Source organism: Ovis aries, chromosome 7, assembly GCF_016772045.2.
Source record: "Ovis aries strain OAR_USU_Benz2616 breed Rambouillet chromosome 7, ARS-UI_Ramb_v3.0, whole genome shotgun sequence".
NCBI lineage: Eukaryota > Metazoa > Chordata > Mammalia > Artiodactyla > Bovidae > Ovis > Ovis aries.
The window spans coordinates 807,096-828,926 of record NC_056060.1 but is presented as its reverse complement, the minus strand read 5'-3'; the positions used below and the strand labels follow the sequence as shown (position 1 = coordinate 828,926).

At 44.3% G+C, this 21,831-nt stretch overlaps 1 protein-coding gene across 2 annotated transcripts in view; it reads right to left on the bottom strand.

Annotated features, from left to right (window-relative positions):
• The window catches only part of MCC (MCC regulator of WNT signaling pathway), a 533,716-nt gene that overhangs the window by 100,268 nt on the left and 411,617 nt on the right, over window positions 1-21,831 (bottom strand). For both annotated transcript variants that reach the window (XM_060418703.1, XM_027971442.3), the window contains one exon: window positions 15,290-15,432. In XM_060418703.1, the coding sequence (XP_060274686.1) occupies window positions 15,290-15,432 (143 nt within the window). The remainder of the gene's footprint in view (window positions 1-15,289; window positions 15,433-21,831) is intronic.

Genomic DNA, 21,831 nt, shown 5'->3' with positions numbered 1-21,831 from the left:
CTCTCAGGGAAAGGATTCAGCTGAGTCCTTGCTTTATAAAGTATTTCTGATAAAAGCCACACAGAAATCTAGGAAGACTTTAAACAGATATAAAACCACCAGAAATGCAGAATGTGAATTAGAATGGGAGTGGTTATGAGAAAAAAATATAGGTTAATGTTATATGAATAAGTTAATGATTAGATATCTGCACAGCCAACAGTAATTAGGTTTAGGAAAGAAAAACAATTAGAAGGTACTCATAAGAGTCACTACCTTTTTGGTCTAGAGGGTAATTGTGCTCTGATCCAGCAGCTTCCTTTCAATCAGCAGTTGAAACCCTGATTTTAGTTAATGGGAGATTTTGGGTATAATGAATAAATTACCTTTGTTGCATGGCCAATGTAATCAGCTTCAGCTTGGCTGAGACTGTTTTTCAGCCAAAAAAGCTGCTGCTGTATTTCTGGTGCAAATGGTATTTGCAAAATCTTTTATAGCCACCTTCAACTGTCTTGGCTTGGCAGGTCCCAAACATCTAGTGCCTGCCAAATCTCCTGCTTTGTAAAAAATTACTTTATTAGGATGGGTTTTATAAAGAAGTGAAAACGGAAGGGGTGGGAGAAGGAAGCATTCAGTAAGGAAGGGAACATTCCTTACTAAGGTGAGACCACAGACTGAAGAATGATACCACATGAGAAATGTCACCTTCAGGCGGAAGACTTTCAGTGTCATGAATGCAAGTCAAGAGTGCTCTTTCAAGGTATTCGAGCATCAAGACAAGGATAGGAAAGCAAAAACCAAGTGGACGCTGCTCTTTTGGAAGTCAAATTTTATGTTACAACTGGGCTTCCCATGTGGCTCTAGTGGTAAGAACCCGCCTGCCAATGCAGAAACGTAAAAGACGCAGGTCTGATCCCTGGGTCAGGGAGAGATAGCATAGAGAAGCGCACAGCAACCCACTCCAGTATTCTTGCCTAGAGAATCCCATGGACAGAGGAGCCTGGCGGTGAAAGTGACATAGCACACGCGCACATGATCACAACTAATTCGACCCTATAAAGGATGCTCTGGGTGGACTGCAGCTCTGGGGCTGCAGGTGGGCAGTGATCGGGGAGGACTTCCAGGATGGAGCAGTGCTACAGAAGAGTCTGAAGGCGAGCCATTTTAGATAGGTCAAGAGGGTGCATGGGCACATGCAGAGCCTCAGGGGAGCCCTTGGACGTGAACTTGGGCGTGTAGAGCTTGGGACAGAGGGGACGGATAGCTGAAACCAAATTGGTGCAGGATGGAACCATGAAGCTGGGGGAACACTCAGGCCACTTGCTGAGTGGGCAATATTGGCCAGAAGCAAAACTTATTGTATTGAAGAAGGCAAACAATCAGGGTCAAATGGTGGAAATAAATGTAAAATAATGTGTGAAGTCAAGGAATTCAGGGGAAGGAGTAAGTGTTGTGAGATCTTTTATGGAAACAGATCAAACAGGCAGCAGGGAAGTACAGACGGTCTATGTTCTCAACCCTACAGAGAGGGGCTTAGGTGAGCACACATCACCCCTGGTTAAGGACCCCCTTAGGGTATCATAAGGAAGGTTACAGTGCAACACTACATGAGCAAACAGAGGAAACAGTAGAGGTAGAAAGCAACCTTGTAAGGAGTTTGTGTGCAGTCTTGTGCCCCCAAAATGAAGCACTGAAAGGTTAAACTGGACCTAAATATGAGAAAGTTTGTATAGCCCTATTTCTCTTGCTGACTTTGGTGAAAAACCATGGAGTTGTCTATCTTAGCCCTTTCAACATGCTTACTGGCAGGAACTGGGAAATGACAAAAACCAGTGCACTCCAAGCACTCTGTAAGCTGCTGGACAATTTGGGACTTCAGCATATGGAGGAGAAGGATGCTGGGGGCTCTCTCTATTGTTTTAGTCAGAAGCATTGGGCCATCCAGAGCAATGGGAACAAAAAGTTGAAAAAAAAAAAAAAAAAAACCAACAAAAACCCTGCAGGTCCATGGCAGTTTTAAAAGACAAGAATTTGAGGAGTTTTTTCAAGGTTCCTCTGAGCAGCAGGCCATCACCTAACTGGTCAAGGTGTGAAGGACACACAGCATCAGCATCTCTAAGTGACTTCATTGTTTGCTTCCTTCCATGGTGTGTACACTAACTCTTGCTAAGTGATTTCTCTTATTTCTTTGGGGAAAAAGATGCCTGATCTGAAGAACACTAACTGCTAATGCTGAAGATAACAAGAAAGAAAATATGAAAAGGTCCAAGAAGTAGTCAAATTAAGTTAAAAAAAAGCCAGAAGCTTTGATAAACTGATAAATGTTGCTAATTGTATGCTATTGTGGTAGCTTCTTAACTGCTGTTGTTCAGTCACTCGGTGGTGTCTGACTCTTTGCAACCCCGTGGACTGCAGCACGCCAGGCTTCCCTGTTCTCCACTATCTCCCAGAGTTTACTCAAGCTCATGTCCATTGAGTCGGTGATGCCATCCAACCATCTCATCCTCTGTTGCCCCTTTCTCCTCCTGCCCTCAATTTTCCCCAGTATAAGGGTCTTTTCCAATGAGTTGGCTCTTTGCATCTGGTGGCCAAAGTATTGTAGATTCAGCATTAGTTCTTCTGATAAATATTCTGAATGTGGTCCACTGGAGAAGGGAATGGCGAGCCACTTCAGTATTCTTGCCTTGAGAACCCCATGAACAGTATGGAAAGGCAAAATGATAGGATACCAAAAGAGGAACTGCCCAGGTCATTAGGTGCCCAATATGCTACTGGATATCAGTGGAGAAATAACTCCAGAAAGAATGTAGGGATGGAGCCAAAGCAAAAACAATACCCAGTTGTGGACGTGGTTGGTGATAGAAGCAAGATCCGATGCTGTAAAGAGCAATATTGCATAGGAACCTGGAATGTCAGGTCCATGAATCAAGGCAAATTGGAAGTGGTAAAACAAGAGATGGCAAGGGTGAATGTTGACATCCTAGGAATCAGCGAACTAAAATGGACTGGAATGGGTGAATTTAACTCAGATGACCATTATATCTACTACCGCGGGCAGGAATCCCTCAGAAGAAATGGAGTAGCCATCATGGTCAACAAGAGAGTCCGAAATGCAGTACTTGGATGCAATCTCAGAAACGACAGAATGATCTCTGTTCGTTTCCAAGGCAAACCATTCAATATCACAGTTATCCAAGTCTATGCCCCAACCAGTAACGCTGAAGAAACTGAAGTTGAACGGTTCTATGAAGACATACAAGACCTTTTAGAACTAACACCCAAAAAATATGTCCTTTTCATTATAGGGGACTGGAATGCAAAAGTAGGAAGTCAAGAAACACCTGGAGTAACAGGCAAATTTGGCCTTGGAATGCAGAATGAAGCAGGGCAGAGACTAATAGAGTTTTGCCAAGAAAATGCACTGGTCATAGCAAACACCCTCTTCCAACAACACAAGAGAAGACTCTACACATGGACATCACCAGATGGTCAACACCAAAATCAGATTGATTATAGTCTTTGCAGCCAAAGATGGAAAAGCTCTATACAGTCAACAAAACAAGACCAGGAGCTGACTGTGGCTCAGATCATAAACTCCTTATTGCCAAATTCAGACTCAAATTGAAGACAGTAGGGAAAACCACTAGACCATTCAGGTATGACCTAAATCAAATCCCTTATGATTATACAGTGGAAGTGAGAAATAGATTGAAGGGCCTAGATCTGATAGATAGAGTGCCTGATGAACTCTGGACTGAAGTTAGTGACATTGTACAGGAAACAGGGATCCAGACCATCCCCATGGAAGAGAAATGCAAAAAAGCAAAATGGCTGTCTGAGGAGGCCTTACAAATAGCTGTGAAAAGAATAGAGGTGAAAAGCAAAGGAGAAAAGGGAAGATAAAGCATCTGAATGCAGCGTTCCAGAGAATAGCAAGAAGAGATAAGAAAGCCTTCTTCAGCGATCAATGCAAAGAAATCGAGGAAAACAACAGAATGGGAAAGACTGGAGATCTCTTCAAGAAAATTAGAAATACCAAGGGAACATTTCATGTAAAGATGGGCTCGATAAAGGACAGAAATGGTCTGGACCTAACAGAAGCAGAAGATATTAAGAAGAGGTGGCAAGAATACATGGAAGAACTGTACAAAAAAGATCTTCACGACCCAGATAATCATGATGATGTGATCACTAATCTAGAGCCAGACATCTTGGAATGTGAAGTCAAGTGGGCCTTAGAAACCATCACTATGAACAAAGCTAGTGGAGGTGATGGAATTCCAGTTGAGCAGTTTCAAATCTTGAAAGATGATGCTGTGAAAGTGCTGCACTCAATATGCCAGCACATTTGGAAAACTCAGCAGTGGCCACAGGACTGGGAAAGGTCAGTTTTCATTCCAATTCCAAAGAAAGGCAATGCCAAAGAATGCTCAAACTACTGCACAATTGCACTCATCTCACATGCTAGTAAAGTAATGCTCAAAATTCTCTAAGCCAGGCTTCAGCAATACGTGAACCGTGAACTCCCTGATGTTCAAGCTGGTTTTAGGAAAGGCAGAGGAACCAGAGATCAAATTGCCAACATCCGCTGAATCATGGAAAAAGCAAGAGAGTTCCAGAAAAACATCTATTTCTGCTTTATTGACTATGCCAAAGCCTTTGACTGTGTGGATCACAATAAACTGTGGAAAATTCTGAAAGAGATGGGAATACCAGACCACCTGACCTGCCTCTTGAGAAATCTATATGCAGGTCAAGAAGCAACAGTTAGAACTGGACATGGAACAACAGACTGGTTCCAAATAGGAAAAGGAGTACGTCGAGGCTGTATATTTTCACCCTGCCTATTTAACTTCTATGCAGAGTACATCATGAGAAACACTGGACTGGAAGAAACACAAGCTGGAATCAAGATTGCCAGGAGAAAGATCAATAACCTCAGATATGCAGATGACACCACCCTTATGGCAGAAAGTGAAGAGGAACGAAAAAGCCTTGTGATGAAAGTGAAATAGGAAAGCGAAAAAAGTAGGCTTAAAGCTCAACATTCAGAAAACGAAGATGATGGCATCCGGTCCCATCACTCCATGGGAAATAGATGGGGAAACAGTGGAACAGTGTCAGACTTTATTTTTTGGCGGGCTCTAAAATCACTGGAGATGGTGACTGCAGCCATGAAATTAAAAGACGCTTACTCCTTGGAAGAAAAGTTATGACCAATCTAGATAGTATATTCAAAAGTAGAGACATTACTTTGCCGACTAAGGTCCGTCTAGTCAAGGCTATGGTTTTTCCTGTGGTCATGTATGGATGTGAGAGTTGGACTGTGAAGAAGTCTTTTTTTTTTTTTTTTTAGTTTTTATTTTTAAATTTTAAAATCTTTAATTCTTACATGCATTCCCAAACATGAACCCCCTCCCACCTCCCTCCCCATAACATCTTTCTGGGTCATCCCCATGCACCAGCCCCAAGCATGCTGCATCCTGCGTCAGACATAGACTGGCGATTGAGTTCACATGATAGTATACATGTTAGAATGTCATTCTCCCAAATCATCCCACCCTCTCCCTCTCCCTCTGAGTCCAAAAGTCCGTTATACACATCTGTGTCTCTTTCCCTGTCTTGCATACAGGGTCGTCATTGACATCTTCCTAAATTCCATATATATGTGTTAGTATACTGTATTGGTGTTTTTCTTTCTGGCTTACTTCACTCTGTATAATCGGCTCCAGTTTCATCCATCTCATCAGAACTGATTCAAATGAATTCTTTTTTAGAAGTCTTAGTGCCGAAGAATTAATGCTTTTGAACTGTGGTGTTGGAGAAGACTCTTGAGAGTCCCTTGGACTGCAAGGAGATCCAACCAGTGCATTCTGAAGGAGATCAGCTCTGGGATTTCTTTGGAGGGAATGATGCTAAAGCTGAAACTCCAGTACTTTGGCCATCTCATGCGAAGAGTTGACTCATTGGAAAAGACTCTGATGCTGGGAGGGATTGGGGGCAGGAGGAGAAGGGGACGACAGAGGATGAGATGGCTGGATGGCATCACGGACTCCATGAACGTGAGTCTGAGTGAACTCCAGAGGATGGTGATGGACAGGGAGGCCTGGCGTGCTGCGATTCATGGGGTCGCAAAGAGTCAGACACGACTGAGCGACTGAACTGAACTGAACTGATTTCATTTAGGACTGACTGGCTTGATCTCCTTGTTGTCCAAGTGCCTCTCAAAAGTTTTCTCCCACACCACAAATTGAAAGCATCAAATCTTTGGCTCTCAGGTTTCTTTATGGTCCAACTCTCACATCCACACATGACAACTGGAAAACAATAGCTTGGACGGCAAAGTGATGTCTCTGCTTTTCCATAATTATGGAATTAGAAAGTTACCAGGTGTTTTTTTTTTTTTTTGGCCCATAGAGGGTCATCTCAGGACACATCTTAGAGGCATTTATGAAGTGATTCCAAGTCACTCAGTTTAGAGTTGCAGTGATTAAAGCTTGCTACTCTCAGAGGTTAAAGCGTTTGCCTCCAATGTGGGAGACCCGGGTTCCATCCCTGGGTGGGAAGATCCCCTGCAGAAGGAAATGGCAACCCACTCCAGTATTCTTGCCTGGAGAACCCCATGGACGGAGAAGCCCATGAGGTCGCAAAGAGTCGGACATGACTGAGCGACTTCACCTTCACCAGCTCAATAACAGCAGCAGCAGCAACAACAAAACACTCCTAAGGAGGCAGGCATTAGGCTGTATACACACCTGCTTAACTAGCAGAGGCAGAAAAGTCACAGAGTGGCAGACTGGCAGGGATCCTGGTGATCACTTAAGCCAGGATCAATACCTTTGTTTTACAAATAAGACCACAGACACTCCTAGAGGCTAAGTGACTTACCTAAGATTATCCAACCAGTTAGCAACATAGCCTAATTCCTAAATTTACTACAAACAGAACAATAATATGATGGCCTAAGGAAAAGATTTTTTAAAAAATTCTTTCTCATTATTAGCTAGGGGTGAAATGATCTAATTGGAAAAAGCCAGTGAAAGTTTAACTCTTGCCATGCTTTCCAGACCTCAAGCTAAAGTCCTGTGGAATCAGCAGCATCTGATAAAAATGTTACTTCAGAAGCAATCCCTGCTGCTGCTAAGTCGCGTCAGTCGTGTCCAACTCTGTGCGACCCCATAGACGGCAGCCTACCAGGCTCCCCCGTCCCTGGAATTCTCCAGGCAAGAACACTGGAGTGGGTTGCCATTTCCTTCTCCAATGCATGAAAGTGAAAAGTGAAAGTGAAGTAGCTCAGTCATGTCCGACTCTTCGCAACCCCTTGGACTGCAGCCTACCAGGCTCCTCCATCCATGGGATTTTCCAGGCAAGAGTTGGAGTGGGGTGCCATTGCCTTCTCCTATACCTATCTTATTTTGGGGTGCACGTTCATGCCTTGTCACTGGACTGGAGTAACTGGTGAACAAGACCCAGACGGACATGCCTTGGAAGCTGTCAGTCAACTGTGGCCAGCCCACTCAGCCTACCTGACTTTGTGGTTTTTCTTTTGGAACACACTTGGTCTCTGCATTTAAAGGCAGAATTGCCCCAAAACAGCTATCATTTCTTTAAAGAACAAAGATGTTTTAGATACAAGATATTCTTTTCAGTTCTCTTAAAGGATCTATGGAGTGACTTCCCTGGTGGCTCAGAGGGTAAAGCGTCTGCCTGCAGTGCGGGAGACCCGGGTTCAATCCCTACGTTGGGAAGATACCCTGGAGAAGGAAATGGCAACCCACTCCAGTACTCTGGCCTGGGAAATTCCATGGACAGAGGAGACGGGTAGGCTGCAGTCCATGGGGTCGTGAAGTGTTGGACAAGACTGAGCGACTTCACTTTCACTTTAAAGGATCTATAGCAGTGAATAAGTGATGAGCAAATACCTCTTATTTTCCCATACAGCACAGAGGAAGTTCAGACTCATCTAGGAAACTTATGATGAATAACTGAACAAATGGGACTCTGAAATGCTCTATGTATATAATAATTCATCCTTGTCACCCATGAGTACCAGTTTTAACAAGATCTGATAAACGATCCGTATTCAAAAACTTCAAATAGTGAACAAGGGTGGAATGTATACCATATACGAAAATAGGGAGAGAGAAAAACCCACCTTATCTTTCTAGGTTTTATTTTTATTTCATCATATTTTATTCTTTAGGCCACAAGCTAATCAGAACAACGAGTTTTGCTGGGAGACAAAGAGGTTTTGGTTACACTGTGTTTGAGATGCAGCAACGTGAAGAGGGACAGAGAGTTGTACCACACAGGGCAAAGCGTGGGCCTAAGACCAGGGGAAAGGCCAGGCACACAGCTCGGGCACGAGATTTTAGAGACTGGACTATGTGCGAGCACACAGAGGCTCTAGTACTTGCTCAGTCACCAAGTGAGGGGCACTTTGCAGATGAAGAAGCACAAGGGTTAAAGGCCAATGTGGAAGTGATATAAAGAGGAGGGGTCCGTGCTTTAGCGGTGCAGCCATCCTGGTGAAAAGTATGGGGGAGAGCCCAGGGTAAGGGCCAAAGCTGAGGATGGCTCTTAGGGCAAGAGGAGAAGGACTTGCAAGGCCAGGGAGGTTAGAGAAGGGAAGCAGGATTTAGGGTTAAATTTAGGAAAAGGGCCAGTAACAGGAAAAAAGTCACCAAATTTTTCAGTGAAGAAATCACTGGTGATTTTCAAAAAAGTCTCTTAGCTTATGCTGCTGTAACAAAGTGCCATAGACAAGCTTAAACGACAGAAATCTACTTTTTCATAGTTAGACTTCAGCTGGGTTGGAGAAGGAAACGGCAACCCAATCCAGTGTTCTTGCCTGGAGAATCCCAGGGATGGCGGAGCCTGGTGGGCTGCCGTCTATGGGGTCGCACAGAGTCGGACACGACTGACCCGACTTAGCAGCGGCAGCAGCAGCAGCCTTCAGCTGGCGATCCAAAATCAAGGTGCCTGCATGGCTGGCTCCCGGTAAGGGCTCTCTTCCTGGCTTGCGGATGGCTGCCTTCTCCCTGTACCCTCACACAGCAGGGAAAGAGCAGGAGAGCAAGTGAGCTCTCTGGGGTCACTAATCCTATCACGTGACCCCAACTTCATGACCTTGACTCAACTACATCCCATCTCCAAACACTATCACATAGAGGGTTTCATCAGACGAACTGGAAGGGGGGTGCTGAGTGGCACAATTCAGTTCATAGCAAAAGGAATTTTGGCAAACCACTGGGGTCAGAAGCCAGACAGCTGTGGGCTAACAAGCAAATGGGAAATGAAGCAGAAATTATGGACCACTCAGAGTTGGCAGTGAAAGGTTGATGTTATGAGAGCAGCTTTTGGGAAAAGAAAATAATCTCCCTGGGAAACAATCTGCTTAGACATCTTTTTTTCCCCCTCCCTCAGATATAAAGTGAGCTTCTGACATATTTTTCTATTTTACCCATCTCATTATACAATCCCCCCAATTCAGACAAGCATTAAGACAAAGCTACTCAGAACACACAGTTAAGTGAAAAAGCACCTATTACAAATCAGTGTGTGCTATATGATCCAATTTGTTTAAGATATTCATGAGTAAAGATTTTTAGAAGGCCATAAATACAAACTGTTTATTCCAAGCAGATGAGATTTAGGATGCATTAGGCAGGGACCAGTTAGGAAAACAAACGCTTTTGGATGTTTCAAGCAGGATTTAATTTAGGCAGTTGGAAGGACCAAAGAAGAGAAGGGAGGGTGGAGGGCAGCTGGTGCTGTCAGCCTTGCCATCAGAGCTGTGATGGAGAGACTGCTGCTGCCCCTCTCCTGCCCACAGCTCAGGCTCAGGCCGGTCAGCGCAGGATCCTCATGCTCACCAGAGCCACCACAACAGCCCCACCTTCTCGCTGCCTTCCAGACCTGGCAGATCCAAAACTATCCCAGAGTTAAGGGAGTTTGGGAGGTAGTCCCCAGGATCAGTCTTCTTTGATTTGGGGGGACTACAGAGAAGGCGTGGGAATGGAACCAGGCACCAGCAACATGCACTGTAACCTACTGTCTTTGGCTCCTTGACAACCTAATGCATCCTCTCACACATATACATTTCCAAATGGCTATAACAGTACCATCAAGCTTCTGTAACTATCCCTTGTTCAGTCGTATTAATAAATGTACTCACCTTCTTATCAAAATGGGAGACCCAAAGTCCCATTGATATCCATGGCTAGGTGAGCTTTCCTCTTCTAGTTTAACGGCAAGTTCACCAAAGTCATGGAGCCCAACTATTACGTCTACGTTTTACCAATAACAACTCACCTCATACAATGGGAGAAAACAAGAAAGTAAGAAGGAAATTGCATATATACATAAACAGGCAAAAAATGATGCAGCCGAGTCATCCTTTTTGCAACTGGTTATGAGACTATAATTAATAACTTTTATCTTCCATTAGGAAAGTCCAGTTCCCTTGGTGTTTGGCCAGCATCTTAGGTGGTTAGAGTTCTTAACCTAGTGCAGTGATTAGCAATCTTTATTCCTGAGGGGTCTGGCCCTAGATGGACTGACCTGTACTGTAATCCTCTAATTTACTAACTTGTACCACTGGACAACATCCAGGAGGTATGCTAGGGAACCCCATGAGTTCCAGACACAGTCCTCCCTGCCTCATGGTACAGCTACAATCCAGTTTCCCCTGGAGAGTTGGGGTCCCGCTAGTACAGTAACTCCCTTCACTGCCTGTTGGTTCAGTGACACGAGATGTCCCAAGGGCTATGTGGCAGCATTGGAATCACTGCTGTGTTTGCCAGTCATCATTCCCTTGGGAATGAAACTTCTAAAACTAGCAGAGCTCAAAGTTGCCAAGAGGGAAAGCAATAATTTTTTAAGTAGGCTTTTAGGTGTAAGAATGAAAGGAGCCTCTTGTATTTCCACTTCTTGGTTCCTGAAGCCAGAAAAGCAGGACCATGTACTGTTGCTACTTGGGAGCATTTACCACATGTACAGGGATTTAAAAAATGTTATCACCTGGATGGGGTACAATGGTAGACTAGGTCCACTATGAGATTTATTGATGATGCCGCTTGTCACCTGATCTGGTATGGACTGAATTATGTGTTATTGTTCATTGTTAGTACCACCCCAATTCTATGTTGCAGTCCTAACCTTCAAAGTGATGGTATCTGGAGATGGGACCTTTGAGATATAATTAGATCTAATGGGATCCTTCACTATGGGATTTGTACCCTTAAGAAATAACAGAACTTGCCTTCCCCCTCTCTCCCTGCCATGTGAGGACACGGTGAGAAGGAAGCCTTCAGGAGGACAGGAAGACAGCACTCACTGAAGAAATGAATTGGTTGATACTTTGACTTTGGACTTTCCAGATTCCAGAACTATGGCAAATAAATTCCTATTGTCTAAGCCACCGGTCTACAGTATTTTGTTACAGCAGCCTCAGCTGACTAATGTAGCTTCATCAATCTTCATCTGGACTGGAAGACTACAGGTATTTTTGGATTCCAGGGGCTAACATCTGCTCAGAGTGAATAATTAGCCCAGAATGTGGGTATCTCTTTTTCCTACTGTACAGTCTCCCCTGTAAAATGGGTAGAAAGAAGACGGACTGTACCCACTTGTGACAGGATTATAAACATCTTCATTAAAGAGTTCTGGATCTGTGAAGGAGGTCTTGTAAGGGAAATGGATGAGAGGTCATATATTACAGTGGGAGGTCAAGTCCTTGTTCACCAGACAGACCAGAGATATTTCGATTACAAAGATCAAGTAAAACTTTAGTATGCTGCCCATTTATATCAAAACTGAAGACTCCATGATCAATGCTACATTATCAAAAATCTCTATGGGTCAAATAATTTTGATTACTACTGTAGCCCTGTTGACAAGTACAGTAGCCATGCCTACACTGACTCCAGGAGTGAAGCGGCATCAAAAACCCCATTTTAATGACATTATTCCCGATCCCTCTGGACTATGTTACACTAGGGAAGTTCTGGCATTTCAACATTATTTAATGTAATCCTCCAATGAATCTAGTTTTATTTAATAAAACTGCTGAAGCTAACATACTAAATCCAGAATCTCTAATAGGAACAGTGATATCAATAAATCATCATCAATCCAAAACTATATTCTTATTTCCTTGGTCTAGGACAATTAGGTCCTAATCCTACACATATTCTTCTCAAGTTTCTGTGACTATAAATGAATACAATCTTACGTGTATCTTCCAAGGTTGGATTTTCTGCTTATCCCCCTGGGGCATGATTGAATTTAGCTACTTTTGGGCCTAAAGATAAAGAAGAATGGAGTAGCAGTGAGGTATGACTATATCTGGTACCCTTTACCTGGGTTCAGCCAGCTACAGAGCCTTCCAGCAAAGAAGGACTAACTTGATCAGACAGGGAGGGAGACTGCTTCTGCAGGAGAGGAAACTCAGTGGAGTTTGCAGGCTCTAGGTATCTTGACTGATTTGAATCTACCCAATGTCTCCATTCAATTTCTCACCATTTCATCTTTTCCTATCAGTGCTTAATCTTTAACCTAAGAGATCTGATGTGGCTCTGAATTCAACTTACGTTGGAATTCAGCGACCTGCAGTGTTTGATTATTGACTACATTAGTCCTGTGGCTATAAGAGGTGGGAAAGTCTCCCAGGGCAGTCACAGAAGGTCTCTAGTTCTCTGATTGTGACTGGAGATAAATATTTTAAACTATGAAACTGTCACTTCAGTATGGCTTCCATGTGGAAACATCATAAACCATTCCCTAACTAATGATTTTTCAGCTTTTCCAATAAATTCTTAACTCAGGCCCAGACTGAAGCGACAAGAAAGTCTCAAAGGTACCAGGATTGTGCCAGATCAGCATGACAATTCTGTACACCCAGGATATACCAAACAGTTCAAGGCATTTGCCACCTCTGCACTGGGTCATCTTTGGACCTGAGTGGCGGCGGCTAGGGAGGTGATTTAGCCACCAGAGCTCAGAGGACAAGAGCCTTGTCTTACTGGCCCACATGTCTGCTCATCTTGCAGCCAGGCAGAGAGTCCCCTCCTCAAGGAGGAGCTAGCTCATTTACATTATGAAAACTGGCAGAATTTAATGTGGCGTCTGTACAGATGCAACCTTCCTTTAAATAAGAGGGTATTTTAATACGAAACAGTTTGGCCATTAAATTTAATCTAAACATCATGAAATTGAGCTTTCCAGGTGACATGTGATGCATTTTTTCCCACAACTCACTAAGCCCATTTGCCTTCACTTTCTCAAGACTTTAAAAGAGCAATATGTTTTTAATGGAAATTAAGAATTTACCAATGTACTCTGTCAGCCTCCTTTAAGTCTGCTATAATCATTTCTTTGGGCTGAAATTCTTCTCTGCTCTTCTAACCTACAATCACTGAAGACCAGGATACAATTTAAAGGCCTTGAGGTTCTAAACTGGAATATGAGATGTACTGTGTGGCTCTAATTAACAGCAAAATTTTCCACAACTTTGCCCAGAAAGAGAGGCCTCCAAGTACCCTCATCAAGTAGCTCCATCATTACTGTGACTCTCAGAGTTGGAACAAAACACATCCAAAATGTCTTCTGACCCAGGACTTCTAGAGGGATAGTTTAAAGAAGCTGCCTTTAAAATGGTCTTAATTGTGGCCTGTAAAAACAGTCAGAGAACAAAGTACTTTTCTCCATAAAAGCAGATGCCAACCATTTGTTTCCCTCAGGGCTATTCTCTGAGCATGGGCAGGAAGATAAAAATTCTTATCCTTGGCTCAGTAGGAGCAAATTCTCTTCTCAAAAATGGGCAGACACAGCTTTGTGCAGGAGACTTTGGGGCCCACTGATTGATGAGCAAGGAAGGCAGAAACCCCAACAATTACTTTTACGGAAAGAAAACTGAATAAAGGCAGAGATGCTGTGGGTTCTAACTCCACCTCTCCCCTTTGCTAAGGGTAACTTAAAAGCAGTTGCTTAACATTTTTAAGCCCCAGGGTTTTCACTAATCAAGTGATGGATCGAATCTTGTCCCATCCCTTAGGAGTTTTAAGACCCTATGCCAACATCGGCAAGTCAACGGAGCTCAGGCAAATTTTAGATTATCTATAAGCATATGCTATTTTCTTGGGCTTCAGAATCACTGCACTGAGGATGATGACCGCAGCCATGAATTAAAAGATTTGCTCCTTGGAAAAAGATTTGCTCCTAGGACAAACCTACACAGTGTATCAAAAAACAGAGATATCACTTTGCTAACAAAGGTCCATATTGTCAAAGTGATGGTTTTTCTAGTAGTCATGTACAGATGTGAGAGCTGGACCATAAAGAAGGCTGAACGCCAAAGAATTGATACTTTCAAACTATGGTGCTGGAGAAGACTCTTGAGAGTCCCTTGGACAGCAGGAGATCAAACAGTCAATCCTAAAGGAGATTAATCCTGAATATTAATTAAGCATCAACTGAAACTGATGCTTAAGCTGAAGCTCCAATACTTCGGCCACCTGGTGTAAAGAGCCAACTTACTGAAAAAGACTCTGCTAATGGGGAAGACTGAGGGCAGGAAGAGAAGGGGGCGACAGAGGACGAGATGGTTTGAAGGTGTCACTGAATCATGGAGTTAGAACAAACTTCAGGGGATAGTGAAGGACAGGGAAGCCTGGCGTGCTGCAGTCCATGGGGCCACAAAGAGTTGGATACGACTTAGTGACTGAACAACAACAAAGAAGCATGTGTAATAGTTAGTTAAAATCAATGTTCATAAAGCTCTCCAAATCCCCACGGGAGATAGAGGGGGTTGCATTCAGAACCTGTTAACCAAGCATCTCACTCACCTTCTTATCAGTCAACTGAACATCACAACTTCCACCCTGTCTACCTTTCAGGGTCACCATGAGGGTCAAAGTCAAAACAGAATAATGGAGGGGAAAGCACACAGCTGACAGAGTAGAGACAAAATACTCATCAACTGTAAAAACATTAGTTAGGAATAAATGAGTTACTGTTGCAACTCATAGAAAGTGTGAAAGTCGCTCAGTCGTGTCTGACTCTTTGTGACCCCATGGACTACACAGTCCATGGAATTCTCTAGTCCAGAATACTGGAGTGGGTAGCCTTTCCCTTCTCCAGGGGAATCTCCCCAACCCAGGAATCGAACTCAGGTCTCCCTCATTGCAGGCACATTCTTTACCAGCTGAGCCACAAGGGAAGCCCATAATTCATAGGGCTAACTTCAAGCATAAAACCCAGGTTACCGCCCAGAGGGGCAGAGAGACAGCCACGACTTGGAGCCGACTACCTGATGGTGGAGCCTTGCAAACGGTCTATCTTCTTATTGAGCTCAGCGATGATACTGTGCAGTTCTGTGATGCGTTCCTCGTACCGAAGTGTCGTTCGCTCCTGGACGTCCTCATGCTCTCTCATGAGGTGGGACTGCTCACACTGGGATCAAGAGAACAAGACAGAAGTGCCAATGAATGGACATACCTAACAGCAAGAGAGTCTAAGTCTTATAGCCTCAAATCGTCACAACCTCGACATAGAGTATGCCCCAAATAAACATATACCTGCTCACTGGCCCAGAAGACACATCAACAGCTGAACTTCACAAAGTCCCTGCTGGCCACTCAAGTCTCTACCTTTTTAGCTTTACATTTCCAGGTGGCGCTAGTGGTAAAGAACCCATTTGCCAATGCAGGAGATGAGATGTAGTTTCAATTCCTGTGTTGGGAAGATCCCCTGGAAGAGGAAATGGCAACCCACTCCGGCATTCTTGCTTGGAAAACCCGAAGGACAGAGGAGCCTGGCGGGCTACAGTCCATGCAGTCACAGGGGTCAGACACGACTGAGTGACTGAGCACAGCACAGAGCTCTCATTTGCTCTTTGGGTAAAGGTCCCTCTGCCATTGTCCATGATCTCAGCTGCACTATTCATGTTTTCTGCTTCTCCCCAGCCACAAAGCAGGCAGAAGTTGCACTCAGCGTGCCAGCAAATTTGGAAAACTCAGCAGTGGCCACAGCACTGGAAAAGGTCAGTTTTCATTCTAATCCCAAAGAAGGGCAATGCCAAAGAATGCTCAAACTACCGCACAACTGCACTCATCTCACACGCTAGCAAAGTAATGCTCAAAATTCTCTAAGCCAGGCTTCAACAATACATGAACCATGAACTTCCAGATGTTTAAGCTGGATTTAGAAAAGGCAGAGGAACCAGAGATCAAATTGCCAGCGTCCATTTGATCATAGAAAAAGCAAGAGAATTCCAGAAAAAACATCTACTTCTGTTTTAATGACTACACCAAAGCCTTTGACTGTGTAGATCACAAGAAACTGTGGAAAATTCTTCAAGAGGCGGAATTCCCAGACCACCTTACCTGCCTCCTGAGAAATCTGTATGCAGGTCAAGAAGCAACAGTTAGAACTGGACATTGAAAAACAGACTGGTTCCAAATAGGAAAAGGAGTATGTCAAGGCTGTATATTGTCACCCTGCTTATTTAACTTATATGCAGAGTACATCATGAGAAACACTGGGCTGGATGAGGCACAAGCTGGAATCAAGATTGCCAGCAATAACCTCAATAACCTCACATAAGCAGATAACACCACCCTTATGGCAGAAAGTGAAGAGGAACTAAAGAGCCTCTTGATGAAAGTGAAAGAGGAGAGTGAAAAAGCTGGCTTAAAACTCAATATTCAAAAAACGAAGATCATGGCATCTGGTCCCATCACTTCATGGGAAATAGATGGGGAAGTCATGGAAACAGTGTCAGACTTTATTTTTGTGGGCCCCAAAATCACTGCAGATGGTGACTGCAGCCATGAAATAAAAAGACGCTTGCTCCTTGGAAGAAAAGTTATGACCAACCTAGATAGCATATTCAAAAACAGAGACGTTACTTTGCCAACAAAGGTCCATCTAGTCAAAGCTATGGTTTTTCCATTGGTCATGTATGGATGTGAGAGTTGGACTGTGAAGAAAGCTGAGCACTAAAGAATTGATGCTTTTGAACTGTGGTGTTGGAGAAGACTCTTGAGAGTCCCTTGGACTACAAGGAGATCCAACCAGTCCATCCTAAAGGAGAGCAGTCCTGAATATTCATTGGAAGGACTAATGCTGAAGCTGAAAGTCCAATACTTTGGCCACCTGATGCGAAGAAGTGACTCACTGGAAAAGACCCTGATGCTGGCAAAGATTGAAGGTAGGAGGAGAAAGGGACGACAGAGAATGAGATTGTTGGATGGCATCACCAACTCGATGGACATGAGTTTGAGCCAGCTCTGGGAGTCAGTGATGGACAGGGAGGCCTGGTGTGCTGCAGTCTATCGGGTCACAAAGAGTCAAACATGACGGAGCAGCTGAACTGAACCTTCTTTTCGGAATCTGAATCTTGAGTGAGTGTATTGAAGGTCGCATGTTCAATTCACTTGACTGAGGGTCCTGGCGAGACTATGTGTCAGTTCCTGCTCCCTCGAGTCCAGAGATTTCTTCCCATGTTCTGTACTGCTGCTCATTTTTTCTTTTATCAATTCACTCCTTTTTGCTATAGTTTGGTAGGATACGCTTCAGCCCCTTTTCAACCAAATAATCCTAGATTCTATGATGCCATTTCTTATCTGGCTGGCCATTTGCAGACAGTATCCTTTCTTACCAGACTCTCAACTCCGGGAAGGCAGCGGCTGGGTGTTTTCATGACTTAGCCCTCACGCCTGGCACACAGCCTGGCTCACTGTGGGTGACTTAGGAGGGTGATGGGATGAATAAATCACTGTGTATCAGGAAGCTGAGGAGCTTCCCTTGCTCAGCAGTTGATGGATTAAGAAGCAGCAGATGCTATAAAAACGTTTTTGCATCTCAAGTTTAAATCCTAAGGAACCTGTTCGTCTCTTTCACTTCTCTCCTTCTTCCTCAACCCCCCATCAGTCACTGTGCATTTCACCTCATTTACATGATAATAAAACACTAGTCAGTGACAGAACAACGAGTCCCACCTCTGAACAAGGAGTCCCTGTCTACTTCGTTCCACCCTGATTAATTTCCTGCCCAGCAGAGGAATTTTAATTTGATTTTTGGCAAGGTTTTCGTAATGCCAAGAGCCAGTTTTGCACTTTCAGGGCTGGTGGCAGGAGGGCAAGGGTAAGACTTCTTACCTACTACCTCCAATGTCCTCCGCTCTCCATAAATCTGCCAGACTCCCAAAGGGTGTAACCCAGAAGCTACTGGGCAGGGACACAAAGCCTTTAGAAACAGACAGAATGCTACAAAAGCCCAAGTCAATACTGAAACAGAAGCGCTCAGGAAAGTACGATAAACACATTGGCAGAAACCACGGGGCCTCACCTATGAAGCACAGCTTGATCACTATGACCACACTAGGCAGTAACTGCCTGGGTGCTACTCAGCGCTCCAGAAATAAGACTGGAGGCAACAAGGTTGAGGAACCTGCACTGCAGACGTCAGGGAGAAGGTGCCTTTCAGAGAAATGGCGATGTGAACTTGTTCTTAATGACAACCTGAAACATCTGATAATGTCGGCTCACGTCTGCTCAAGGTCCAACACGCAGGAAGTAAGTGGACCCAGAGGCCAGGAGGAAGGACGAGCGAAAATCCCACCTCTATGGATGTTTTTCTAAACACAACCGAGCCCTGAAGTCATGCCTTTTCATCTGTCATCCATGACCCATCCCACTTTAGGAGGGACAGCGGAGGTCCAAAAACACGACAGTGTCTCATAGACAGTAAGTGTCAGTGAATGAAAAAGGTTCTCCTTTCTTGAACACACTCAAAGCAGAACACCATGTCTCTCCATTCCTGAAGATTATCTATGAGATTGTGACCGGTCTTTATTCCCATCTTCAAAGTGTGTGTGTGAGTGTGTGTGCATGCGTGTACACGCCTGCATTGGCATGTGCGTAGTGTGTATATATGCGTATATATCTGATGCTCTCATGAAGGTCACCAGTTCCCCATCTTGCAATAATTGTGGCATAAGGACTGGTCTGACCTAGACCTCACTGATGCCATGGCTCATACTTTGCCATCTTGCGGCCTTGCTGTGGGGTTTTCCACATTCAGTTCTCCAGGGCTGTAAACTACTGTGAAATGCTTCCCCTCACAAACCCCACGAGCTCTCAACTCTCTGCTAAATTCCCCGCTTACTCCTCCTCTTTCAGTCTCTACAGGTCAACAGGCCACCACCACTACCACCAAAATGGACATGGAACTGCAAATCCACTGAAACCTGGAATGTGCAAGAACAAGGCAGAGGATCAGCTGATAACCGCTAAGCCCACTGTGCTATCCCTGTTGACGGTCAGGAGCGACCTGAGAGGTGAGCTCCCTTGGGGCTGCCCAACCTGTGGGGAGACCAGATGGCTGGTGCCCAGATAACAAGAGCAGCTGGTGTCATACCATCTCCTCCCCCACTACCCCGTGTCTAACTGCAAAGTCTGCCCTGAGGGTATGAGTACAAACAAGACACAGCAGGAAGCCCAGTGATTCAGTCAGACCAGAATGCGTAGCTTAAAGGAGAGAAAAGATTCCTGACTTCTATTTGGAACTCAGAGGTTTGTTTGGGAGTAGAAACAAGAACATCTTGGAGGAAAAAATTTCTCAGCTGAAGGCAAAGATATCCGGGTAACACTCCTATATTTTTCCATAAGTATGTTTTTTCAAAATGGTGGAAAGCCTCTATAATTTAATACTTCCTCAGAAGTAATAGATATGTCTTGATTTTCTAAACTGTCTAAGACACCATGCTGGGTGCCATAGGGAGCATCACCATGATGTCTGCCTTGAAGTAGAGTGTGGTCGCAGCTTCTGAGCAGATTTCTCTGCTGGTGAATAGGAAAGGGAAATAAGTGGAAAGGTGTGAGGAAGAAGCAGTGGCAGGATGGTAGCCCACAGATTCTTTTCTCAGTGAAAAGAGAATCTGGGAAATCATCATCAAAGCTCCTAGCCTCTAGATGAATGAATGAGAAGACAGAGCTCATAGTTGACATTATAGAGCAACATCCCCTTGAGGCATCTGGTCAACCACGCTTCACTCTTTTTGTGCACACTCGTTATGCCCAGTCCAAGATATGTGGAAGCGCTGCTCTCCAAGCGTAGTGAAAAACAAACCCTTGAGCATTTCTAAGCTGCGGTGTGGGGAAAAGTGGAGCAACTCCCACAAGGGCAACGGCACAGGGCAAAACAAGCTATCACCTGCAGGAGCCAAAAGAACTCAACAAAACATCCTTGTTAAACAGTTCCCATCAAGCTACACAAGGCCAGGCCCAGGAATTGGGGCACTTTTGTGCAGAAGTGGAAGATGGGTGGGTGGCACCCAGAACAGACAAAGGCATTCTGTGAGCAAACAGTGCCTTCCTGCCCTGGCGACCTCCCGCACAAGCAGGACTGGCCTGTTAAAGCGAGGCCCAGTTCAAACAGCACACTCCATATTGTTACTGACCCATGCCTCTCACTACCCTGAGTTTTCAAGAGTATTTTTTAAACTCAGGAGGTGATTTCAGCTTTTCTGTTTCTCAAGGACACAGGGTAGATCACACTGTATACTGCAAATCCATGTAAGAGTCACCTATGGGGAGGTAGCCCAGTAAAGCCTCATTTAAGAAGGTAATATAACCATGTCAACCAAACAGAGAAAAGAAAATGACTCCCATTACTACTTAACGGTTATACACAGTCTTAGATTTTAAGTTACAAATTTAAGCACATTATAGAAACTTCTAAAAAATGATAAAAAGGTACCCACTTTTTTTATAATCCATGAAGACAATCCTTTTTCAAATAATGTTCATTTCCCCCAGTATTTTCTCATGTACATGGGGCGCCACCAGGACCGTGCAGGATGTGCATCACAGAAGCATCAGTACCCCTGCGGCAGCCGGCAGGGACATCCACCTAGACTCTGGTTCACCTCTATCCATGCATGTGATAGAATTATACTTCTTCTCCCCCTTGAAGCTGGATAAGGCCACGTGACTTGTTTTGTCCAATGAGATATGAGTAAATATATACCCTTTTTTGCCTAGAAGCCTTTCGGTACTCCTGCAGGCTTTCGCATATTCCCTTCCCCTGGCCGTGGCTGCTGACAACACTCCAGACAGTAGAGGCTGGGTGAGGACCAAACTGCAGTTTCCTGCCAGCCCCAGCAAGCTCCCAAAAAGAAGCCAAAAAATAAACCTTGGCTATTTTAAGCCACTGACAATTTGGGGCTATGTATTATCATTGCATATCCTGATGATACAATCATTTTATAGATGAAAATGGAATAAATGCACAGGGACTGATTTATTTATCAAAACCCAGATAACAAACAGAATGCTCTGCGAAATCCTGATTCCTGAGTATGCCATCAAGGAGCCCTTGATGAAGCTGATGCAGCCAGTCTTCTCCTCTACCCACTCCCAGCTCCTCGACTTGTGGGCACATCTCCTCCTTACCAGTTACCTAAATGATCTCAAGTGGCAGCAGAGACATCCCCCTTGGTCTCCCACCCTGAGTCACCTCTGGTGGACTCCAGGAAACCTGACCATTAAGCCTTACAACACCAGAGGGGAGCTAGGAAACCCACACAGCTTTCTCCTCAGCCCCTGGGGACCACCAAAATAGGAAAGTAGAGACAAGGGGGTATAAAGCAGGGAATTCTAAATCCCTCCAGCTCCCACCAAGCCAGCTTTTGTTGCCAAAGTCAATTACTCAACAACAACTCTCTGAACCGAAAGCAATGGCAGCTTCTTCTAGCAAAACTTGCAAATGAGGGATTCCTTTCTCCTACTTACCCTGCAGAAACATCTCACACAACTTCAGCTGACCAAAACAAAAAATGGTTTCAAA